At 35.6% G+C, this 26,953-nt stretch overlaps 1 protein-coding gene across 3 annotated transcripts in view; it reads left to right on the forward strand.

Moving 5' to 3' along the window:
• SHTN1 (shootin 1) overlaps window positions 1–26,953 on the forward strand; it is a 101,586-nt gene that overhangs the window by 22,372 nt on the left and 52,261 nt on the right. For 2 of the 3 annotated variants that reach the window (XM_059900259.1, XM_059900257.1), the window contains exons 3-8: window positions 2,108–2,168; window positions 8,862–8,956; window positions 15,575–15,743; window positions 17,555–17,652; window positions 19,621–19,702; window positions 23,267–23,361. In XM_059900259.1, coding sequence (XP_059756242.1) covers window positions 2,108–2,168; window positions 8,862–8,956; window positions 15,575–15,743; window positions 17,555–17,652; window positions 19,621–19,702; window positions 23,267–23,361 — 600 coding nt within the window. Of the gene's footprint in view, window positions 1–2,107; window positions 2,169–5,387; window positions 5,411–8,861; window positions 8,957–15,574; window positions 15,744–17,554; window positions 17,653–19,620; window positions 19,703–23,266; window positions 23,362–26,953 lie in introns of those variants that run through there. The other variant, XM_059900258.1, reaches the window with a different exon arrangement.

Raw genomic sequence — 26,953 nt, forward strand, 5'->3', positions numbered from 1 at the left:
ATGTATTTTATATGTATCCTTCTATTTCATGTTTTTATGTTTTTATATATACCATATGTATCGGGAAATATACAGATACAATATAAATATATAAAGTGTTTTTGTGTGCTTAAGGTATCATTTGATATATATTCTATAATTCCTCTTACTCAACCTTATGGTTTCTGAGGTTTATCTATGTTGATACATTTAACTTTAGTTCATTCATTTTCATTTATAGTGTATTATATGGATATACCATGATTTATTGTTACTATAAATGCAGAACATGTTTGTATAGATCACTTTGTACACATTGCTGGAGATTCTAGGATCTAGAAGTAGAATTGCTGAGTCATAGGGTATGTACAATTCCAATTTTGTTAGTTTATTTCCAAAAGTAGTTATGCTAGTTGACATTTCATCTGCAGTACGTGAGAGTGTCCTACATCTGATCCTAGACTTTTTCAGTTTTTGCCAGTCTATTAGATGAGAATATCTTACTATTTTAATTTGGGTTTTCCCAATTATCAGTGGCATCATAATTTTTTAGCCATTGACATTTGAAAATAAAAATATCCAAAGGTATGAAATCCCAAAAAACATATCCCAGATATGTTTTTCTGACATGGTAGGATTAAAATATAACTTTGTTCATATGGTCCTCTTATTATAGTATAATAGTATTCCCACACAATTAAAATTTTAATTATCATTCTAATAGCTAAAATCACTTTTTAAAGTTTTAGACATTTTTGATGAAAATCTTCCTAAAGTGTGTTTTACTTCCTATTTTGTGAAAGTCGGGGTGAATTGAATTCAGTGCTCATAACGAATGTTAGGTTTTAAAAAAATTCATTAATACCTACAGAGCCAGTTTAGATGCTTGTTTCTGTACCTGATACCCTAAAAGATCCTCGTGCTTTAATAAGTTATTTTTGCCTTCCCTCCTTTTAATTTGCTACCTTCTTCTATTCAGAATTCTAAGGATACATGGATGGTTTTTTTCTTGAGTTAGAGAGTGCATGGGACGTTGGGCAGCAGTTTGCCTCCAGGCAGTGGTCACTTCCAGTGTGCCCCCAGGGTTCTGGATAATTGAAACTGCGCAGTTTCAGGAACCTGACCTGCGGATGAGTGGGGTTTTTAACTGTGTCAGCAAAATACCTACTTAAAAAGAGGCACAAATATTCTCTTAAAGAATGAATACATTTTAACTCAAGGATGTTAAATTGGTCTGTTACTGAAGAGATAATGAGCAGGAAGGTGACTCATTATCTTAGAAGGTCTGAGAAAATTGGCCAGATACAAGTGGTACAAATATCATGCTGGTGAGCAGTAACAAATACCATGTGGCCATTAATGCCTTTTTTTTCCTTCGTATATTTTTTTGCTTTTTAAAATTATTCTATTTTTCTTCTTTTTTATTGAACTATAGTTGATTTACAATATTGTGTTAATTTCATGTGTAGAGCAGAGTGATTCTGTTATATATGTGTGTGTATTCTTTTCCATTAGGTTATTACAAGATGTTGAATATAGTTCCCTGCGCTATACAGTAAATCCTTGTTGTTTATCTGTTTTATAAATAGTGATATGTATCTGTTAATCCCATCCTCCTAATTTATCTTCTCCCTCTCCCTTTTGGTAACCGTAAGTTTGTTTTCTATGTCTGTGTGTCTGTTTCTGTTTTGTAAATAAGTTCATTTGTATTATTTTTTAGATTCCACATATAAATGATATCATATAATATATTTATCTCTGTCTGACTTACTTCACTTGGTATAGGAATCCCTAGGTCCATCCATATTGCTGCAAATGGCACTATTTCTTCTTTATGGCTGAGTGATATTCCATGGTACACATATCACATATCTTCTGTATCCGTTCATCTGTTGATGGACACTTAGGTTGCTTCCATGTCTTAGCTATTGTACATAGTGCTGCTATGAACATTGGGGTGCATGTATCTTTTTGAATTAGAGTTTTTGTCTTTTCTGGTTATATCATTAATGCTTTTTTAAGATTTTTATTTTTTGTTTTCTTTTCATAAAATTGTTTATGTTTGCTGTTTCTTGTCTTTCCAAACTTACAATACAGACTTAACATTTCTGTTTTTTTCTCATTTCAGTGTGACAAAATTAGGCAAGAACGAGATGAAGCGGTTAAAAAACTGGAGGAATTTCAGAAAAGTATGTAAGCATTTCAATGGAATTGTTCTAACACATACAACTGTGCTTTGGGATTATGTGGGTAGACATGTACCCTGTGTTTAGTTGCTGATGTATTGGGCATCCAAGAAAGGAAGAATTGTCTTCCTATTTGCCCAAAAAGTGCTCTGGCATTACTGTGATTTTTAAAGAAATGGATTGAGCATTATTGTTTCATAAGTATGTTATTTATATATATATATATAAAACACAGTTTGTACTTGTTATAAAAAATTTTACTATACAGAACAGTTAAAAGAGAGCAAATTTGTTATCTTCACTCTTTGAGAAAGCCAAGAAAAGCCAACATTAGTATTTTATAGTCTTTCTTTCCTGATCTTTTATCTGTGGAATATATGTATCAACAAAAAATACAGTCATGCTTTGCATTCAGTTTTATAGCCTACTCTTTTCAGTAAACAGTATATTACAGTCATCTTTGCATGTCAGTAGAGATATGTATATCAGTTTTTAGTGTTGCCCATAGTATTCTATTATATGATAGTACCGTAATTTATTTAAACAATTCTTCAGTGATAGATGGATTATTTCTGGTTTTTAGTAAGTATCAATAATGCCGTGATAAGTGTTCTTATACATACGTATTTATAGTGGTCTGGTTGGTTCCTTAGGTTAATTTATGGAAAAGGAATTCTAGGTTTACAGAACTATACATTTTTAGGAGTTTGAATGGTTGAAATAGCCGTCTCACCAAGGAAAGTTATATTCCCACAAAAGCTTTAATAATCTTCTTAATTTTTGCTATGTTATTTTTTATGTGATGTAAATCTGTTATTACTTCATCCCCTAAAATAGAACATACCTGATCACACTCAGAAGGATCAGAAGGAAATAAGTCATGGGAAAGGGCCAGACCTTAGCAAGGAGAGTGACCCTCTCCCTTAGAAGCAGGGCCTTTGTCCATCCTTCTGCAGATGCCGTGTTAGTCAGGTTGTTTGATAATATCATAAAGCGTTGACTTGGTAACTACACCGCAAAGCATTTTATTCTTGTTGAAGGTAAAGCAGCTATAAAAATGCAGCATTATAGTGAAATTTCAATAGGCAGTTTATTTCAGGTATCTGGCTGTAACGAGGAAAACCAAAAGGGAATATTGTTGATAATACCTATCTTTGGTGGCCAATATGCTATGACAGAACTATTTTTTATCTGTGAATGTGTGGATTGTAGCTCTTCAGGACTTTCTTCTTCCCTAATGCAGGATTAATGGGACATTCTTACACTTGAACTGACACTGAGTTACAGCTTCAAGAGTTATACCATTGACATAGTTACGAGTTAATGTGTTTGAGTTAGTTATTGATATTGGATTGGCATACTATGTGCAGTGGGAATAGTTCGAATTATTATGGTTGGATTTATAAAATGTTTTGGTCCAGGTAGGTAGTAGGGATTTTATCTCTTGCGTTATGCAGAAATGGAAGCAACTTCCTACCAAATCAGCCTACCTGTAGAGTAACATGTAAACTTTGCTTTCATCTACCATTTCTCTTTTCCGTTTCTCTTCCTCTAAATACCTTTGATAGTTTTAAAAATTTACATTTTTCCTTATGAGCAACTCAGAGCTTGAAAGAATTCATCTTTATTGTTGTATTCATTCAATTTTTACCTTTACTACATCAGCCTAATTTAAGTTTGGATAGCAGGAAAACAGAGTATTAGCTCTTCACTCAGTCTCAAAAGAACAGAAAATGGAGACTAAGAAAACTTTAAATATTTGTTAAAAAATTGTGTCTGAGTTAAATGGTTCACGACTTTAGAACATAGCGTAGAATTTCAGATTTGGAAGGGAATGAGGCAGTTTTCACCAGTAAAAAGCACCATTTGGTGTGAATCCCAATAGCCCTGAGCAATTCCTTCATTAGTAAAAATGGAATAAATGACCCTACTTTATAGGCTGTTCGAGGATTAAATGAGATAATCCATGTAAAAAGTGCTGAACACAGTGCTTGGCACTATAGTAAGTGCTCAATAAATACTAGTTGCTGCTACCACCATCTCATTTACTGCACCGTCCAGGGCTTGACTGCCCTTCAGTGTTAAGAGTTCATATGATTTACCTTTCATGAATTAGTTTCTGAACACCAGTCTCCACATTTGGACAGCTCCAGGGGAAGGTTTCTTTTGGTACTAAGTTGAAATCTGCCTTCCTGTAATGTTTACCTAGTTCTAGTTCTAGTTCTAGTTCTCCAGGTGTAGGAAGAGCAGCCGAATGAGGGTCAGGAAGAGCTTTGTTAGGCTGTTGGGATCAGCTCTTCCTAGCTTGGCATACTTTTCCTAGCTGGTTTTGCCCATATTTCCATGTGATTCTTGGCCCTCTGCCAGCTCTTCCTGAGCCTTTCTCCTGTCTTTCTGGACAGAGTGCACCACTGACTGCATAGTAAAGCCATGTTCCCTAGAAAGACAGATTTCTGTGAAAGTAGAAGTAAGTAAAGTTCTTTCATGTCTTTTAGGCCACAGCATTAGATCCTTTGCTCTGTTTTAGCACCTACCAATTTTCCTGCATACCTGCTAGCTTTCATGGCTGTTTTCTCACTACATGAAAACCTTTCTAAGTAATCTGATATTGCACGAGAACTTATGGTATGTTTGCCACATACACTTTAGAGATATCCTGTGTCTAAATATTGCTGAGAGTTGGCTGGATGGAGAGGAGTTTTGCTCAGGAAGCAGCATCATTGGTGGTGTCATTTTTAAATATGAGGAATTAGAAAAGAACATAGAAAATTGAAGTCATCTAGAAATAGCTTTAGCTGGCCTTTACCAGTTAGAACTCTATAATCTGGGATATGTTCCTTAACTTCTCTGGGCCTCAGTGTTCTCAAATACAAAATTGCTATGATAATACCTACTTCCTAAGATTGTTGTGAGGATTTACGAGAGGACACACGTAAAGGGTTTAGCACACGACAGACACATAGTTGGCCTGATAAACGGTGATAGTGGTTGTTTCCTAAGCAGTTCTGTACTACAGAGAACATTCCTGTAAAAAGGTATTCACACGTGAACTTAGGCCTGAGACATTTTTTTCAGTCATCAGACAAACACAAGTATGAATAACTGCTTTGTACATAGCATTGTGCTAGGTGCAAGAGAGTCAGCCATGAGTGAAGAAAGCCTCTGCTGATGCTCCGTTAGTAGAAGACAAAACAAGTTAAACGAACCCCAGTTCTCCTACAGTGTGATGTATTCTATGATGGCAAGTATGTAAAAATGTTTTGGGGTCATGGAACAGGAGAGACAGACTTTGCTAATTCAACTAGACTGATAGAAGCAATAATTGATATTCTTCTAGGGTATACTTCTGAGTTCCCAGAGTCATTAAGAAAAACTTTTATTATGGAAAGTGTCAAGCTCGTACAAAGTGAGAAAAAGTATAATGAACCCCCATGGACCCACCACACAGCTTCCGAAGTTGTCTTCCTCTGTGCAACCACATACCTACTGTCACTGACCTCGGAGCGTTTGAAACTAACTCCAGTCACCATATCAGTTTATCTGTAAAGATTTCAGTATGTATTTCTAAAGTACAAGGATTTTTTAAACATAAAAAATTATTACTGCAGTAATAGGGGTACTTTATTTAAAGTTCATCTTTTTTCTTTTTTAAACCTTTATGTCATCCAAATTATAGGTGTTTCAGGTACAGTGGTCATGGATTGTGGATATTATGAGTCAAGCCCGAATTCAGGGCCATAGGCAAATCATTAAATGAACCATTAAAGCTTTTAAAAATGTTTTTCCTTTGAAGGGTGTAAATAAATTTATATATTAAAAAAATTCCTGGGACTTCCTTGGCGGTCCAGTGGTTAAGACTCCACTCTTCCCACTGAAGGGGGCACGGGTTTGATCCCTGGTCCGGGAACTAAGATCCCACATGCCGTGCGATGTGGCCAAAAAAAAAAAAAAAAAAAAAAAAAGATATCTGTTTTGTGTCAGGTGACCTGACTTTTGGTTTTGGAAATTGGGTCATCCTTTTTTTAAAGATATAAATGCCCTTTGAAATATGTTCCTTTTGGATCTAGAAAGTTTATAAGTAGGTTTCTATGCTATCAGTTTAGCATTGGGATAATTTTTTAAACTGAAAATTAAAGCACAATTTAAAATTTCCACTTTTCCCTCTTATAGGAAGAAATAAAAACCCTACCTGATGGAGTATACCGTATCAGAACTGGAGAAAATGTGGGCTAGTGCTACCTAGCTAACTTTATGAAGTTAAATTAGAAGGCAACTTTTTACAAAATGTTGAGAAAATAAGTGTGTTTTTTTTTTCCTCTCTTTGCTAGGCCTGAACCTTACTACTGTGGAATGATTTTTCTTACTCTTCCATGAGCAAGAATATTATTGAATAAAAAGTCAAATTCCTATGAAAAATGCAGAGTGTTTATGTTTTTGTTATGATAGTGGAAATACCAGATTGTGGTAAAGATGTCAAGTAGTTAAGGCTAAAATTCGAAGTAGTATTTGATGTTGTAAAAATTGTATAGGTTTCTTTTCTCTTTCCTTCACATTTTTGAAGAACCTACCTTGTAAACATAGTGATAAAATGCCAGGAATATTAGGATTTTAAGGAAATAATAGAGCCTATTATTTAAACTACAATATAAAAGGCAATTATATTGATGAAGAGCTACATGGGCTTTGTGTGTGTGAATAAACTTGGCCTGTGTTCAGCTTCTATTTGTTCTTCTGGCATAAACACATATTGTGTGTGATTCCAGTTTAATGGGGACCCGTTTGTATGCCAAGCAGCTGCATTTTAGGACCTATTGCGTGATTTCATAGCTCTCTGAAAATTGGTTCTATTCAGAACAAGAGATAGAAGAGGAAAAGGGGGGTGGTGTGGAGCGGGGTGGGGGGGAGAGCTTCAACACACAATCATTTCTTTTCAATTGGAGCCAGAAAGGTTGATGACAACATGACCATTGTGTTATAATGATAAGACCACTAAGGCATCTGTACCTCTCATCAAGGCTTTCACACAACAGCAGATACAATTTAATTCACTGCTCTGTCAGCAGTGCTGATACCATTATGCCGTCTGTCTCCACAGTTATAATCACTGTCCTCTGAGAAATGCAGTTGAAATGATCTTGAGCAGTCAAAGAAACTCTCAATTAAGGCTGCCACTTCCAATGTGTCAGATTGTGTCTTATGCACTTGGTACAATTTTCACTTCCAATCCTGTTTATTTACAATGTCTACCAGTAATTACGCTTAACGTGTCATTTAGTGAGGGGGCCCCTGCCAAGCCGATTGCTGGGTGCTGCTGTACCATTGAGTGGGAGTTTCTCGAAGTCAATGCCATCAGCAGCTTTTAGGCCCCGATGGGATGCAGTAGTAATGTTGATAATGCAAGTATCGTGCTCATCAAGTCATAATTAGATGCCACTCAAATGTGCCACTTGTAATAACAGTGTTGGTTCATGTTTTTCTCGGTGACTGCAACTACTAATTAGTTAAGTGGTTTTTGGTTGGCCTGCATTTGCTGCAGATTATTATTACCCCTGAAAAAATGTCAAGGTTAGAGATGTTTCTGGCCATTTAGTGCTGCTTTATGAATTTGAATATTAACGTAATAAGAACTTCGGACAGACTTAGGAAGTAATACATTTTTGTATTTAATTTGGAGAGAAATTTTTTCCCCTGAGTTTAATCATAATTGCAGGTTAATTAAGCTTAAATGAAGCAAAAGTAATCTCTCTTTGTGTTATGTGAGCCCAGTGCTTTTTGCCTAACTTTGTTGGGTTTCACATTTGGGTGCCCTTAGTTTTTCTTTTTTAAGCCAAACAAATGTCAGTAAGTATACATGTCTACAGTTAAGTTTGAAATTCTGAGCATTTTCTTTTAACTAGAAACATGGGTGAAAGGAGTTGGCATTTTTCTTACTTGACCTTCAAAGTATCATTCAAGTTCTAAATTATTTTGTACCTTTGAATCTCATTTATATAAACCAGCTGACAAAAAGTCTGAAAATTGCTATTTTTGAAACATTGGTTAAATATCAAGTAAAATTTTATTTTTCTTTTGATCTCCCTGACAGTCTGTGATGTAAGAAGCAATTTATTAGCATCTACTTTCATCATCACGTAGTGCATAAATCTCGTTGCTATACTTTTTTGCCCTGGAGTTTCTTAAATACTTTGTCAGTAGTAAAGACTACTATTGAAATACTTAACTTAGTTAAGCTGCCATGTTGTTATTCCAGATATGAGATCAATGTAAGATTTATTTTTAAACATTTCTCTTTAGCTAATTTTCCTTAGTTAGACGCATGGGTTACATCCTGCTAAGAAAAGGAAATCATGTTTGCCCCTTTTAATGTAAGAGAGGTTCTTTTGTTTAAATTAACAGACATGTCTATGGTTATGTATACAGCTACATAGAAAAGAGACACTTAAAAAATCCTCAATAGCTTTCTCAAAATGTGTGTAATAGCGATAAAAGTTCTTCGTTGTCTTCTTTTTTCTTTCTACATTCATATATTAGCTAAGATTTAATCAGGGCAGCATCTTAAACACTTTTTTTTCATGATAGCTAAAGGTCTGGCTAGCTAAAGAATTGCAGTATTCTTAATCATGGGACAAGATGTGTGGGCTTCTGGAATAGCTGAGTAATCTCTGAATGCTGAGACTTTTTCCCCCTCATTCCTAGTTTCTCACATGGTTATAGAGGAAGTGAATTTTATGCAGAACCATCTTGAAATAGAGAAGACTTGTCGAGAAAGTGCTGAAGCTTTGGCGACAAAGGTGAGACATTTCAAATAAAGAAATTCTACCTGAGCTTTTAAATTTCAACTTGCTTTTCCAAACAGTGGCCTCTGTCCTTTTCTGCTGTTCTGGTTCTCTAATCAGTTGTCTGCTCTGATGAGCCTCGTCAGAGGTCTTAGAATCCTGGAATATGATTATGTAAATATCTGTCTTAATGCAAAGATTATTTTGATTGTAAAAAAAAAAAAAAGTATTTGTGTGTGTGTATTTCAGCATTTGTGGTTTTTGCCTGTGAAAATGGTCCCAGAGTGGTCTGTTGAACTTGACTTTCCAAATGTCTGTGCATTTGTTTAAAATGGTAACCAAGTTTAAAACTAACCTAGAGTGACATGAAAGACCAATGAGTGTTTCCTGTTTGAATCAGATGAAAAAGTCAGCCTCAGACCTTACATTTCAGGTGATTATTTTTGAAAGCAAAGTGAGGGCATGCTAAGGGTGACCTCCAGTGCTCCACTGATTGCTTCTAGCTGATGAATTTACCAAGTGTGTAATTTTCTATATTCTATCTCATCAGAAGTACATTATTATTATAGAATGTTTTTATCTCTGTCTTATGTATTTTGGGTTGGGTAAAATGCATCTGAACCACTTCGTCAGAAAATGGATTACAGCAATTTTCAGCCAAATTTCATTAGTGATGCTGGTTTTGTTTCTTTCTCCTCTCCCCCATCACCTACATCCAGATTATTTCTTTGGATGCAACTGAAATTCTGTAGATCAATAAGTCAATCAATTTAATTTGTTTGCATTAGCAGTGTGCTTGCTAGAGGTATTTGCTTAATTGTTTGCATAACAACACTACATTAGAATTCATAAGATATGCAGGCAGAACCTAACTAAGAATATAAGTATGTGTACATAGCTTCTTTTCTGTTATTTGTCTGAAGAGTATATAGCAAGAGAGGCCATTGCTTTAAAAGCAACGATAACATGGGTGCTCTCATATCATTTCTATTCTCTGTTATCACTAGAGTTCACTGGTTGATAATACTGTTGGAATTCTCTTTTCATTTCCTTTACTTTTGGACCAAGTAGAAAAAATGTATTCAGAGCATACTAGCTGTTCTGAATCTTGTAGTGGCTAAGGATAGTTTCTGTATTTTTCTCTTGTTATTAACAAGTATTCCTGTTGCAATAGGACATCCAAAGTGAGAGCACTGACTACCTCTCAGGACTGGCAGTTTATGGAAAACAGTGGTTTGGGAGGCAGTATGTACAGGTTTTATTCCTAATTATATAATTTTGGAAATAGGTGACTTTGGCCAAGTTTATTTTGTTCCCTGGACTGCCATTGTCTCATCTTAAATGACAGGATGAACTAGAATTAGGACTAAAGTGAGAATGGGACAGACTTTCTTTGTTTATGATGACTTTAATCATTGGTCCCCTTAAAAAATTATTTTATTGCTATTCCCCCCTTTTTTATTTAACAGTTGATTTTGAGCAAGAGAATTCACCTCTCTAACCTGCAATTATCATGTCATAATTGTCAGGGTAGACCAGGGTTGATTTCTTAAGAATACCCCAGACCCACTGATTCTAGGAGTATGGCCCAGACATGTGAATGTTGAAAAAGCTGCCAGGTGACTGTTACATTCATCCCTGGTTATGAACCAGTGTGTTACTAATCTCTAGGGTCATATTTACAATTTAGTATTGACAGTAGGACCCTTAACTTATAGTTTGTCTTCTATTCTTTAAGAAGCCCTTTTGAAAATGGACTTACGGTTTGTTTTTGAGGATATGGTGTGAACTCAGGAACTTTAGAATAAAAAACAAACCAAAAAAACCCTATTCAATTAAATGCTGTAGATGTGCTCATTGGATGTGGAAGATACTACAGCTTTGAATGCAAAGTTTGGAAACTTCATTATATGTGTGATCAATAAATGAAAGTAGCACATCCTGCTTTAAGTATTAATTGTCATTTTTGGAAGTAGTTTTCATTTTCTAAGCAGCAGAGTTTCTGTAAATTCTTATTTTTCTAAAGTGTTTGCTCTCAAATTAATGACAAATGGAATGTTTAATTCTTATGATACAATTTTTTTTAACATCTTTATTGGAGTAGAATTGCTTTACAATGTTGTGTTAGTTTCTGCTGTAGAGCAGAGTGAATCAGCTATATGTATATATATATCCCCATATCCCCTCCCTCTTATGTCTCCCTCCCACCCTCCCTATCCCACCCCTCTAGGTGGTCACAAAGCAGGAACTGATCTCCCTGTGCTATGCAGCTGCTTCCCACTAGCTATCTATTTTACATATGGTACTGTATATATGTTAATGCTATTCTCTCACTTCGTCCCAGCTTACCCTTCCCCCTCCCCGTGTCAAGTCCATTCTCTACGTCTGTGTCTTTATTCCTGTCCTGCCCCTAAGTTCATGAGAACCTTTTTTTTTTTTTTTTAGATTCCGTATATAGGTGTTAGCATACAGTATTTGTTTTTCTCTTTCTGACTTACTTCACTTTGTATGACAGACTCTAGGTCCATCCACTTCACTACAAATAACTCAATTTCGTTTCTTTTTATGGCTGAGTAATACTCCATTGTATATATGTGCCACATCTTCTTTATCCATTCATCTGTCAATGGACGCTTAAATTGCTTCCATGTCCTGGCTGTTGTAAACAGTGCTGCGATGAACATTGTGGTACATGACTCTTTTTGAATTATGGTTTTCTCAGGGTATATGCCCAGTAGTGGGATTGCTGGGTCATATGGTAGTTCTATTTTTAGTTTTTTAAGGAACCTCCATACTGTTCTCCATAGTGGCTGTATCAATTTACATTCCTACCAACAGTACAAGAGGGTTCCCTTTTCTCCACACCCTCTCCAGGATTTATTGTTTGTAGATTTTTTTTGATGATGGCCATTCTGACCGGTGTGAGGTGATACCTCATTGTAGTTTTGATTGGCATTTCTCTAATGATTAGTGATGCTGAGCATTCTTTCGTGTGTTTGTTGGAAATCTGTATATCTTCTTTGAAGAAATGTCTGTTTAGGTCTTCTGCCCATTTTTGGATTGGGTTTGTTTTTTTTTGATATTGAGCTGTTTGAGCTGCTTGTATATTTTGGAGACGAATCCTTTGTCAGTTGCTTCATTTGCAAATATTTTCTCCCATTCTGAGGGTTATCTTTTGGTCTTGTTTATGGTTTCCTTTGCTGTGCAAAAGCTTTTAAGTTTCATTAGGTCCCATTTGTTTATTTTTGTTTTTATTTCCATTTCTCTAGGAGGTGGGTGGGTCAGAAATACAATTTGACTGCATTATTTCCTTAAAAGCAAGTGTGGATGCTTTGCTTTGCTAAAATGTGAAAGTTAAACTGATAAATATAGACCAGTTATTTAAATCGTATGATCCAAATCTGTTTAACTTGCTTATTTTGTATCTTTAAATATTCATTAAACTGTGCTCAATATAAAAACCCTATTTAAATTTGAATATAGTATAAGATTCTGTTACTGTAGGGTTATGAAAGATTTATTTTTGCCTTGTAACTAATAAGGGTTCTAAAACCCAAGTAGCATGCCATTAACCTATATAACTTGATGAATAATAACTGCAGTGAAATTTCTCAGCCCGAATTTGTAAATTTAGAGTTCTCAAAAATTTCCACTTAGTATGGTTATAAGATTTAATGTGTATAAATCTTATATTTCTTCTTTCAGAATGTGAAAATGTTGTTTTAGAGAAGACGTTTGCAATTTCGTTTGGCTTTTTTCTTGAGATAGTAACTTTGTTGAATAGAGTAATTGTATTACAGCCAAATAGTAGCTGGTAGATTTTGGTGCCTGGCTTGATAGAGGCATTAAACTCTTTTGAGGGCAAAACTGTTAACTGTTAGGTTATTAAATATTACTTCGATGGTGGCCTGGGGAGCACCAGATGGCAAAAATTAGTATTTTTCAGTTTTTCATGAGAATCCTGGAGGAAGAAACATTGTATAGATGAATACCTTGGTTGAAGAAAACTAGGTAATAAATGACTTCCAGAGGAAAATTAGACACACAAACTAAACCTCTTTTGTTACTAATAGCTAATATTTGCTGAATTTTTACTGTATGTTAGTCACTATATTAAATGCTTTATATATATCTCATTTAATCTTCATATTATGGGATAGAGACTATTTTTATCCTTAGTTAGCTGATGAGAAAACTGGCACTGAAAGATTAGATTATTCTAGAGGCAGAGACAGAATTTGATTGCAGAGCTGAGTTCTTAACTCTGCTATACTAATTTTATAGAAATGCATACTCAAGTACTGCATTCCTCTGTGTCAATTATCCGTAGTATTGGTGTACATTAGAATCACCTGGGAAGCCCTGAAAAAGTGCTGTGCTGGGCTCTACTGCCAGAGATTTTGGTCTGGTGAGGGCCTGCATGTTGGGAGTTTTTTTTTAAAAAAAACTCTACAGATGGTAATGTGCAGGGTTGGGAACCATTAGTTTAAATATTAGGAGGCAGAATTACAAACTAAGTCTTGAGTTTTTTCACTTGAGTTTTTCTTAAATTGTTCTTTTCTCCTTGCATTCAGAAAAGATGTCATCATTTGAGAATTGACGATGGTTCTTGAGCTTCTAGTGCCATGCTCTAGCATTCATGGTTCAAAGAACCCACAACAATGTTTACTTGAATTTTCCATCTGAAGGAAGAGGGATTGGGAACTCATGGGTCTTATATCTTATCCCTGATCCTCTAATATAATATGGAGAGCTAGAAGCTGGAGCTATGGGCTGGAAACTGGGAATAAAGGTCTGTGTCTGATTCCCTGAATAGATCTCACCAGCCTTCCCAGGAAGAATCTGTGGAATGGTTCATAGCCATTTCTAAGTGATTCTCCCTGATTCCCCAGAGAGGTCAGGGAATGCTCTAGGGAATGCTCTTGTGTTCCAGACCACGCTACTCGGGGTATATTCAGTTTCCATATTATCGGGGTAAGAATCAGATCTCCCAAATTGAAATGGGCTGGGCTTTCCCTGAGAGAAACCCTGAAGGGTCCTAATCATGATCACAAATGAAGGACCAAAACCAGACAAATACCATACTAAACATCTTATTCTGGCATAAGGTTTACAGCAGGGAAGGGCATTTAGCTTTCCAGTGAATTGTGTCTGTCTGTGTTTATTTCCAATGTCAGTTATTAAATTAAGAACTTGTCTTGATGGCCAACGGCCCTTAGTAAATGCAAACACATTTCTGTATCTTATATTTTATACTAGAGAAATCAATATACGAAATACTTTCTACTCAAATAAGAGAAGACCTTTTATATTTTAGTCTTGTGAAGAGAACACATAAGCAAAACCATATTTTCCTTCTGTGGACTTTGGATCAATTTTAGTCTTCGTGTGTACCTTGTACTAACATTTATATGCACATAAACACAGGAGCTGAAGAAGGTAATGATAATTGATAACCAACTCATTTTTACATCAGGGGATAACAAATACATTAATGAATTAGGATTCCTTTATCTGCAGTGAATTAGATAGAGATAATAGAAACGTATCTTGAACTTTCTTCTGTCATGTATTATTAGAACTCTATGTACAGATAGAAACACATTTTGAACTAGTTTAAGCAAGAAAAGGAAAAAAAAAGTAGGAATTTGTTCAGATCGATATTGGAGAATCCCTTAGAATCCATGAGCTAGGAGCGTTTTAGGAATGGACTGGAGCCCTGTGGCAAACCCTGTGCCTGTTGCTTTTCTCTGTCTCTCCTACACATTGGCTCCATTTTGGCTTTGCTGTGGACTGCCTTTCTCTGTTCCTCAATTCAGTAGTGTAATGTGGTTGCCAGCAGCTACTGTATAGCTAGACACATGGAAAGGAATTCATCTCTCTGTTCCAGCCTCCAAATTTCTAGAGAAGGGATCTAATTGACCAAGCTTGGATTATGTGCCTAATTCCTGGACCAATTATTATAGCTATGGCCAAAGTGGTAGGTTGTGCTTTGGGAGAACTTGGCTGTTCCCATAGAAATCATGTGGAACAGTGAAGAGGAGTGTCAGTGTCCAGGAAACAGAGTGCCAGGCAAACAAACATTTAAAAGATGTTCACAGCACAGCATCAAACGACATATTTGCTTGAAAGAAAGTGTCTTAAGACTTTTAATGACTGTGAATAAATTGAAATTTTATTTAATCTAGACTGGTGTTTTATACTTAATTCTTCTTGTATTTATCAGTTATAACTAGCATTTTCACATGCTGCTGGCTATAAGGCATAGGTCTTACTTAAAGTAATAAGTTTAATATTAAAAAGTATAAAAAAACCTTATTTAATGACTCTTCTAATTGTTACTTCACGCTGTGAATGTTGATGAATGTGCAAGACAAAAATACACTTAATTTGTCTATTGTTTAAAAATCCAAGACACTCATTTTTTTTTTTAACATCTTTATTGGAGTATAATTGCTTTACAGTGGTGTGTTAGTTTCTGCTTTATAACAAAGTGAATCAGCTATACGTATACATATATCCCCATATCTCTTCCCTCTTACGTCTCCCTCCCACCCTCCCTATCCCACCCCTCTAGGTGGCAAGACACTCTTTTGACTGCTGTTAAAATAACTGTCTTTATATTTGCTTTAGCTGAATAAAGAAAATAAAGCATTGAAAAGAATCAGCATGTTATACATGGCCAAGCTGGGGCCAGATGTAATAACTGAAGAGATCAACATTGATGATGAAGATTCAACCATGGACCCTGAGGGTGCTGCCGAGACTTGTGTCTCAGTACAGTGTCAGAAACAAATCAAAGGTAGGATCCCTGGCTTAATCATTGAGTATGTTTTTGACTCCTGTTAGGATAATGCTTCTGAACCCTGGTTGCACATTGGAATTACATGAGAATTTCAAAAAATATTGATGCCTGGTTCCTACTTTGGAAAAAATTCTGGTTATTTGTCACAGGGGGTGGCCTGGTTGAGAATCATGATGGATGTATAGCTTTATGAGTTACTTTCTTGTTTGGGATTAGGCACTTTTGAAAGCATTGTCTTGACAGAAGCAGTCAGTTTGCCTATAAACTTCTAAAGGATAGGACTGTGTATTAAGATATTTTTGTTAAATGAAAGTAAGAATGAATAAAACTATATTTAGCCGACACCTCCTGTTAGTCTGGTTCTCTGTTGGAATCTCTGGGGAAGATACCTTCCCAAATTGCTTAGTCTCTGCCCTCCAGGAACTTCCCATATGATTCAGGCAATGAGCTAAAAGCAATATGTAGTATTAAGCAACTGCTGTGGTCTCCAAGTAGTGCTGTAAGGCAACATCACATGATATATTTATTAAATACACATTAACTTTATTAATAAATAAATAAATACACACACACACACACACACACACACACACACACACACCCTGTATATTGTTAAGGATGTAGGAAATGGAGCTTTTTAACTTACTGTACCTGTCAGGAGCAATACTTGTTTGCTTGTTTGGTAGATAAAACTTCAGCGGGAAGTATAAAGAAGAAAGTAAAAAGAAAGCCATCTTAACCTAACTTTCTACCCCCTAACTTAAGACAAAATCATATTTATGTTGGTAGGAAGGGAGAGGAAGTTTAAAGGCTTTCCTTTTGTTTGTATTTCTCCCTTCTGTTAGGTCTTGAATGGTATGGTCTCTTGTTCTTCTTTAAGATTAGCCAGCCAGTGAAGAAAGTGGTTTTAAAATAAGTCTCTGAGAACCCTTCAATTAAGCTGGGTTCATGTAAAAAGTTTGATTTAACTTATAAATAAATAACCACATAGCAGGTTTCTAACTGTCCTTGGAGAAGGGTAAGAAATTAAAAGCACTTAAAAGCTAAGTGGCAAAAGTATGTGGGCCTGGGTATAAATTTAAGTACTCTGTGCTAATCCATGTTTTTTTTTAACATTTGAGTGGTAGAAGTAACTTTAATCTAACACCAGAAGTTTTTGCACTTATAGTTGCTAGTATTTTCACTCTAGTAACACAGTTTTCATTAAATCTCAATAATATGAAATATGAAGTAAATTAAGAAACAAAACACCAACACCTCTGGAGAGAAAATTACTAGAATTAACCCTTTTTCAAATAGGTTATATTTTGAGTCAGTTCAAATAATGTTTAACGGCTGTAAATTGGCAGCAAGTCAGGATTTTTTTCTTTAAATCAAAATCTCCAAATTATTAGCTACCCAGTTTGTTTGTATTGCATTGTGACAAAAGCCCATGGCCATTATAAAATAAAAAAGAAATTAGTACAGTGCCTTAATTTGTTTTGCTGAAAGCTTAAAAAAATTCTACTTCTAAAATGCCAGATAGTTTCCTAGAATACAGGTTTGATGTATTGCAGAGAAAACATGATCTAGTATATTTAACATAGTGAGCGTGCCTGATATAAAACTTTAGAAACATAGCTATATTTGGGGTGGGGGAGAAGTGATATTTCCATTGTCTTTTGCTACTTCATTTTCCTTTTAATTGTTGAATAACTTTGACCATAAGCTGCACATGGATTGGCATTTTCAATTCTTCTGGCAAGATTGGTTTCTTCTTTTAAAAATAAGGCTTTTGTTTTTTCTTATTTTTTTCTTTAAAAATGCAGAACTTCGAGATCAAATTGTATCTGTTCAGGAGGAAAAGAAGATATTAGCCATTGAACTGGAAAATCTCAAGAGCAAACTTGTAGAAGTAATTGAAGAAGTATGTATCTTAGGCCCGAAAGGCAAGACCTTTAGTGTTTTAAGGTGTTTGGGGACAGGCTAAGTCAAAAACTTGCTGTTGGAAGCTAATTTCTGACATGAGAACCATGTACCAGTTTTAATCTTCTCTTGTCCCCACTATTTCAGGCATACAAAAAGGTATAGAAAATAAGATCATGAACATTCATGTACCCACTGTCTAGCTCAAGAAATAAAATAGTAAAATAATGTTGAAGTGTTTCCTATTGTCCCTCGTGTTTCACTGTGAGGCAGGTTTGTGACAGTGATATCTGCATTTAAGTCATACACTTTGTTGCTGCTCGTGAAGAATGATTTTGCTTCTCTGATGGAGGGCTGACTCAGTTGGGAAAGGCTATCCCCCTCTGTACCTCCAACACAGGTATATATGATAGATGGTAGAATGGGTTCAAGTGGGTATTTGGAGAATCTTTTTATTTTTCCTTTTGAATTGTCTTTAAGAGCAGGAGCACATAATTAGCCTTCTTTGCACGAGGCTTCAAGGATCTGCCTCTACAGTCTCGGTTTAACTTGTACCAGTGGTTCTCAGAGTCTGTAGCCCAAGGCTTCCCAACTGGTGTGTTATAGCACCTTGATATCCTTCAAATGGCTTACAGGTATGCCAGGGTATTGACCCCTTCAGTGAGCAGCCTCTTTCAGTTACCCCAGTTCCCATACACATATTCTTAAGGGCCATAATGTGAAAAAGGTTGGAAAGCAGTGACCACCAACCTCCCAGCTCCAGTTGCTTTTACTTATTGTGGCAATAAGTGTGAGTGGGAAGAAGGATGATGACATTTTAGAAGCGTTGAACAGTGTATACCAGTTACTAATTTAAACCAAAAACAACAATATAGCTTATACTAAAGGAAAGCAGTTCACAGACCATCTGGAAGTGCTGATGGATTCAGGGTCCCTTTCAGGACCATTACCTTAGCTTGTTTCTTGAGTATAACCATAGGAGAGAAAGAAAGACATTTTGATGCATTCCAGTCCTCAATTTTAATTATTTATTGATGATTCCCCTCCCACTTAGAGGTGTTATTGGAAGCCATTTCAGAAGTTGTTTTTATTATGACTATTTCAGACATCTGAAAAGTGTAAAAAACAAAATAACGAACCTCCATATGCCTACTATGTAGTTTAAAACATAAAACATTAGTATAGTATTGAAACCCATGTGCATCTCTCCCTAACTGCATTCTCCTCGCTCCCTGCACTGTTTCCTTAAACAACCATTATTCTGAACTTGTTTTTTATCATTTCAATGCATATATTTACATTTTTACTACAATGCCTAGTATTTTGAGTGTTTTTAACTATATAAACCTGCTTTTTTAACTCAACATAATGCTTTTGAGATTTATCCACTTGGTACATGTAACTTTACATTCTTTTTTTAAAACTATACTATGATTTTCTCTTTTCCTATTGATAGATGCCAAGAATTATTTCAGAAATTTAAGTTTTGGGGGCGGGGGGGAGATTTTCATATGTGTTTTGTTTAAGTCAAAGTTGAAAGTCTTTTTTATTTAAAAAATTTATGTATGTTTTACTTAAGCCAAATGTCATCAGAGTTTAAAATGAATACCAAAATTGAATATTGGCTCTCTGATTAAATGATTCAAGTATTTTCTGGATGCAGTCTAATTGGATTTTTGCATTAAAAATGTCATTCATTTACACTGGACAGCTAGAACACTGCCATATTTAGGGACCAATGCCAATGCTATTTGGAATATGTAAAGAAGTTCCAGATGTACATCCTAAATGAAATAGTTACTTTGAGGTTTTAAAAACATTTTAATAGAAGCCTAGCACAGTGAAGCCAATTACTGCTTTAATGTAACATCGTGTTGAAAGTTGAACAGCAATTTAAGTATCACACATCATCATATATCATGTTTTACAATTTTGGATGTTTTCTCCCATCAAAATATCACATTTTTAGGTAAATAAAGTTAAACAAGAAAAAGATGTTTTAAATTCGGAAGTTCTTGAACAGAGAAAAGTCTTAGAAAAATGCAATAGAGGTATGTATTTCCAGTCTTTTTCCTCAAATATATATGTAATTTATTTTGTTTATATATATTTTGTGTTGTTTTATACTGGTGTCTAAAGATTCTTGTAGCAAAAATCTTCTGTATTGTGTTTTCCTAACTTCTAGCAATGAGTCTCTCTCATTCCTGTTCTTTTACCACCTACCTGAGAGTCTGGGGACATTTAAAAGTGCTTTTGCTTGAGGAATTCATGACCCACTCATTTTGAAACTTCAAACCTAAATACTCTTTTGTCCTACATATATCCTGGGACCATGGCCGTATTGGCTATCCCCTCAGTATTTATATATCTGGTAGGTTAATTGGTAAACCTCTCCTCGATCCAGAAGAGATTAGGATATCTACATAAATACATGCAACATTATATGATAAAATTTTAATTAAGAGGATATGGAAAATGGGACAAAGGGAAAGTGAGAATATATATTAATGTACAAAGTCCTTATTACTTACTCCGAGTTTTTGCGCATTTCCTGCCTGTGTACCTGAAGTCTGGCTCTGAGCTATCTAGGAGCCAGAGTGATGAGAGATTCATGATCATTTTTATGAATCACATAAAAATTTACCTGTTGGTCAGGAGAAGCAGACCTGGTCTCATGGTGAGAAGGAACTTTCTCCAGAGGCTACTTCTAGAGAAAATTCTGTGTAATTTGATTCCACCATCCTTGTCATAAAACACAGCATCAAGTCTCATGGGACCATTTCTTATGTCGCCTGGTTTAGGGCAAAGGAGCAAAGTGCAGTTCTGCAAACATAATTCTTAAGGGAGGGGACTTTGCTTTTTGTTCTCCTTTTTTCCCTCAGCCACTGTCTTTCCTAGTTCAGAAGCTACGACACTAAAAGGAAACCTTTCAGACCCAGGGCCTTCGCTATTGTTATTGGTGGTAGTTCTCCATCTTTGTGTCATTCATGAATTGAGATTTTTTTTTTTAGTAAATAAAGGACCTTGTAGCTAAGTGTGGGAGATGCACTAGGTTGTAACATTTCCTCTGCCTTTTGTGCATTTAAGAAGATAGAAATGGTGTAGAAGAATTTTCAGTCGTGATGCACTGTGCTAGAAACAGAGGGCTCTGCAGAGGTTAATATCATGGACCTTGCCTTCAGGGAGACCCTTATCTAGGAAGAGAGAGATTATATAAATAAATACATGACTAGGACCAACCGAATTTCTTTCAGAATCCAAGAGGGCCAGGTCATGTGAAAATTCACTTTTTATTATAGTGTTCTGGACATAGAATAGAAAGTCAATTATTTTGCCCAGGGCTTCAGATAGTCATAATCTTCTTTGTTTTCTTTGTGAAATTTCTTATTTGTAAATAGGTTTGAAAATCATTTAGCTCTCAGGGACCTGTAATTCACATGACAAACCACCACTTCATTGCTTTACTTGAGTAAGACTATTAGTCTTTCCTCTGAGGAGGCAGTAGATTGACCGAGTACAGAGTTTGAAATTCTATGTCATTAAGCAGTAAACCAGTCCTTAATCAGTTAGGACTGAAGTGCCCTGGAGGAACAGTTTGTGAAAGCTGCCATTAAGAGAGCCTTTTTAAAGGTTTTTATTGACATGACTCAGCCCAGGATTGAAAGTGCCTCGCTGGAAGCCAATGGAGAGACTAGTGTGCTGTCCACCTATGTGGTTCCTAGTTGGTCATGGCGTCATCACTCCCTCTGTCCCATCTACATCATTATTTAACAGAATAGGTCACAAAATGTCAAAAAGTAGGAAAGAATTCATGTTGCTCCTATTCGACAGGATAGTCCCTTTGAAGATTTCTGTCCATGGTGATTCTTTAATTCAAAGCTCTGACTCTGGGCCCATATGGATCTAAGGCTGTTTCTCTTCGTTATAAACATGGAGAGCACTTTGAAATAACTTACATATGTACATTTTTTCTTTTTATTCAAATAACATACTTTTTTGGTGGAAAGTATAGATTTATATGGGAAAAGGAAAAAAAAAAAACTCAACCCTTACAGTCCAGAGATAAGCACTATTAACATTTTAGTGTTTATTCTTCCAGAAGAGGAAAAGGGGGAGGGGCAATTTATGGGTAGGGGACTAAGAGGTACAAACTATTATGTATAAAATGAGCTACAGGGATATATTGTACAACACAGGAAATATAGCCAATATTTTATAATAACTATAAATGGAGCATAACCTTTAAAAATTGTGCATCACTATATTGTACACCTTTAACATATAATATTGTGCATCAACTATATTTCAATCAAAAAACCTATATATGTACATTGAATTATTTATTAAATATGTTTATAATGTATATGGAGTATAAATAAAATACCAACAAAAGAAATATCTTTTTTGCTCATCGGTGCTTTACAAGCCCCTGAACATCAGTCTCTACTTGTGTTCCTTCCTTGGACTTCTTTCATTGCTTTTATTTATAGTTTTGTCAGATATATATATATATATATATATATATATATATATATATATATATCCCTAAACAGCATATTGTTTAATTTTGCCTGTTTTTGAACTTTATATAAATGATATCATTTTGCATATGTCCTTCTGTTACTTTTTGTGTTTGTCCGGTTCATCATGTTGAAGGGTATTGCTGTGGTACGTTTATTTTCACTGCTGTATAATATTTCATTCAATGTCTGTACCAAAATTCATTTATCCAGTATCCATTTGGTGAATGTTTGAGTTTTTTCCAGTTTTTTTGCTATTCCAAGTCATGCTGTTATGAAAATTCTTATACATGTCTTCTGGTGCACATATCCAAGAGTTTCACTAAGATATATGCCAAAGGTAAAATTTTATCTTCAATTTCACTACATAATGCCAAATTATTTTAAAAGTAGATCTATAAGTTTATACTCCTGTTAACAGTGTATTTGTTTCCATTGTTCTGTATTCTCTCCCAACTTGATATAGCTATACTTTAAAAATTTTGCCAGTTGCCTCTTTGGTGAGTATAAAAAGGTAGCTATGGTTTTACTTTCCTTTTCCTTGGTTACTAATGCAGATGGTAATTGGCCTTTCACATGTTTCCTGTTCAGTGAAATCCTTGTTGATGTGTTTTGTATGTGGCTTTTAAAAAACAAAAATGAACTCATTTTAAAGATATATCATGAATGTCTTTCCATTCAGTAAATATGCCTCTACAATGTAATTTTGATGGCAGAATATTTCTTGTACATAGCATACTTTACTTACTGATCCTTCAGTGTTAGACCATCTAGATTATTTCGCTGTTTTCAGCAATGATGCAGAGAGCACCCTTGCAATTAAATCTCTGTATATGTTCATGATTTATTCTTTAAGGAGAATAAATACATTCCTAAAAGTGGAATTGTTGAGTCAAAGGGTATGAATAGTTTTAGATTTTAGATTCATATTGCCAAGTTGCCCTCTAAAAAGGTCTTACCAATTTATACTCCAACCAGCAATGAATGCGGGTGCTTATATGCCTGAATAAGGAATCTTTTCGTCACCATTTTTCATCCTTATTCCTGATAATCTGTGTGGCGTATTGTCCTTTTTTTTTTCCTTGTCTTCTCAAGTGTCCATGCTAGCAGTAGAAGAGTATGAGGAAATGCAAGTGAACTTGGAACTGGAGAAGGACCTTCGAAAGAAAGCAGAGTCATTTGCACAAGAGGTAAATATCTTGCAGAGACTTCGTATTTTATTTTTATATTTTAAAGAACTTTGCAGATGACATATAAAAATATTTTTTGAGGTTGAATAAGCAGTTGTCACTTTGAATTAAGGATCACCTGATTTAGGGAGCTATGGAATAGTATCAAATTCATTGAACTTGGTGTCGGAAGATCTGGGTTTAAATTTTGGTCGTGTCATTCAGTTAGTAGTTGTATGTTACTAGCAGTTATTAGCAGTCCCTTAGCCTCTTTGGGCTTCACTTTCACCATCTGTAAAATGGGTGATGTTACCAACCTAACCAAGTGGATTTTAAAATCAAATGGCACAATTTTTCAAAAGAATTTTGTAAACTATAAAATTCTGTGTCAGGGAAAGAAATTATATTTAGGGATACCCATCCCATAACTTGTGAGGGAAAGTCCAACTTGAGTACAGGATTTTTGTTTGTTTGTTTGTTATATTCCAGTTTTTCAGTCTTTACCTTTTCTTTTTTAAAAAAATTAATTAATTAATTAATTTATGGCTGTGTTGGGTCTTCATTTCTGTGCGAGGGCTTTCTCTAGTTGTGGCAAATGGGGACCACTCTTCATCGCGGTGCGCGGGCCTCTCACTATCGCGGCCTCTCTTGTTGTGGAGCACAGGCTCCAGACGCGCAGGCTCAGTAATTGTGGCTCACGGGCCCAGTTGCTCCGTGGCAGAGTACAGGATTTTTGCATGTTTCCAGTAGCCTTAAGAATCTAGGTTACGTCTCAGTATACCATCTGAAATAACAATATCATGGTCTTAGTATTTCTCTTCAGCTACAATTCAGTGCTCTCATGTGAGTTGATTCTTCCACTTGCTGTGGAACATTGTCATGTTACACATCCATTATCTGAGCCTTTCACCAGAGTAATGACTTTTCTCTCATGTTAGAGATAAGCTTTGAGCTTCTCATGTTCTGGCCTTAACTTTGTTGCCATGTGGTTATTGGGTATTCCATGGCTCTGGGACTGGATTCCAGGGAAATGATGAGGCACATCATTCATTCAGTTCAGTTGGCTGAACTGTAACAGCTCATGATGTGGAGCTGATCTGCATGAGACTTCCATCATGTGTAAATATTTTGAATCTGTGCGTACTGTACGTTCAAGGGAAGTAGCTAAGGAAATATAAAACATTCTTAGGTGGACATATCCAAGGTGTAGAAGGAAGACAAAAGCATGGGGTTATGGGAATGACATTTGAAAATCAGATTATGGTTTTGTGCAGGAGTTTTTCTGTGCTTGAATGTAGCTGTGCTAGCAATGAACTCTATAAAAGATTTAGTCTGAGAAGATCTGATTTGAAATATTATGATTCATTTTATTCAGAGAGTTTAATGAAAGGTGAGTAAGTATTGTTCTCTTATTTCCTGGAAGGAAGAAAAAAAAAATTAAAGTGTGTTAGAGCCCTTTGGAAAAAGCTGCAGCATATAAATAATGGAACTAAATAAATGGTTGAAGGGAGGGAGAGTAGAGATAATGTGAAGATGCCTCCATTGCAAAACTGAAAATGTTGGCTGATTTTGACCTGAATGCTAGGGTCTTATTTTGAGAGACATTTTCAGATTTCCATTTCTTGTTTGTAGAATGATGTTAGAATACAAAGCAGCTCAAAGAAAAACTTGAAGGCCATGCAGTAGCAGAGAGGATAGATGGAAGAAGTAAGATTCCTTTAAGAATATGGAAATGAATGATTCAGTCTGCCATCCACTTGGTAGTGATTAGTGGAAACAATAATGCTGACATGTTAACCCAGAATGAGGAGAGAGAAGTTTGAGGAGGGAAAGCAAGAGTGGTGGCACTTACATTACTGGTAGTGTAAGTATATGCAACAGTGCTCAATGATTTTACAATATCTAGGTTTGATCTACACAGTAGTGAGAAGAAAAGACAAAGCTAGATTAGAACTACTATATCTTCCCTTTTCATGGTTTACAAATTCTCAGGTTTTCAACAGATAACTACGGTTAAAAGGTACACGACTTGGCTTAACCAGAGAAGTAACACTTTTGCGTTTTGTTCCTTAGTGCATTCAGCAAACATCTAGTAAGCCAGTCAGTGTGTAGATAGTGGGAATATAATGGTGAAGAAAGCAAATATGAACCTTGCCCTGTTGGAGTATACAGTGTACAGCTGTAGAAATCAATTTTTTTTTTTTTCCTATTTTCGTTTTGCCAAACTCTGAATATTTGACGGTGCTTTTCTTTTTTTTTTTTTAATTTTTGGATTTTATTTTATTTATTTTTTTATACAGCAGGTTCTTATTAGTCATCAGTTTTATACACATCAGTATATACATGTCAATCCCAATCTCCCAATTCATCACACCACCCCCCCACCCCCCCACGGCTTTCCCCCCTTGGTGTCCATACGTTTGTTCTCTACATCTGTGTCTCAACTTCTGCCCTGCAAACCGGTTCATCTGTACCATTTTTCTAGGTTCCACATATATGCGTTAATATACAATATTTGTTTTTCTCTTTCTGACTTACTTCACTCTGTATGACAGTCTCTAGATACATCCACGTCTCTACAAATGACCCAATTTCGTTCCTTTTTATGGCTGAGTAATATTCCATTGTATATATGTACCACAACTTCTTTATCCATTCGTCTGTCGATGGGCATTTAGGTTGCTTCCATGACCTGGCTATTGTAAATACTGCTGCAATGAACATTGGGGTGCATGTGTCTTTTTGAATTATGGTTTTCTCAGGTTATATGCCCAGTAGTGGGATTGCTGGATCATATGGTAATTCTATTTTTAGTTTTTCAGGGAACCTCCATACTGTTCTCCATAGTGGCTGTATCAATTTACATTCCCACCGACAGTGCAAGAGGGTTCCCTTTTCTCCACACCCTCTCCAGCATTTGTTGTTTGTAGATTTTCTGATGATGCCCATTCTAACTGGTGTGAGGTGATACCTCATTGTAGTTTTGATTTGCATTTCTCTAATAATTAGTGATGTTGAGCAGCTTTTCATGTGCTTCTTGGCCATCTGTATGTCTTCTTTTGAGAAATGTCTGTTTAGGTCTTCTGCCCATTTTTGGATTGGGTTGTTTGTTTTTTAATATTGAGCTGCATGAGCTGTTTATATATTTTGGAGATTAATCCTTAGTCCGTTGATTCGTTTGCAAATATTTTCTCCCATTCTGAGGGTTGTCTGTTCGTCTTGTTTATGGTTTCCTTTGCTGTGCAAAAGCTTTGAAGTTTCATTAGGTCCCATTTGTTTATTTTTGTTTTTATTTCCATTACTCTAGGAGGTGGATCAAAAAAGATCTTGCTGTGATTTATGTCAAAGAGTGTTCTTCCTATGTTTTCCTCTAAGAGTTTTATAGTGTCCAGTCTTACATTTAGGTCTCTAATCCATTTTGAGTTTATTTTTGTGTATGGTGTTAGGGAGTGTCCTAATTTCATTCTTTTACATGTAGCTGTCCAGTTTTCCCAGCACTACTTATTGAAGAGGCTGTCTTTTCTCCATTGTATATCCTTGCCTCTTTTGTCATAGATTACTTGACCATAGGTGCTTTCTCTGGGCTTTCTATCTTGTTCCATTGATCTATGTT

The sequence above is a fragment of the Balaenoptera ricei genome, chromosome 16 (assembly GCF_028023285.1).
Source record: "Balaenoptera ricei isolate mBalRic1 chromosome 16, mBalRic1.hap2, whole genome shotgun sequence".
NCBI classification, from domain to species: Eukaryota; Metazoa; Chordata; class Mammalia; order Artiodactyla; family Balaenopteridae; genus Balaenoptera; species Balaenoptera ricei.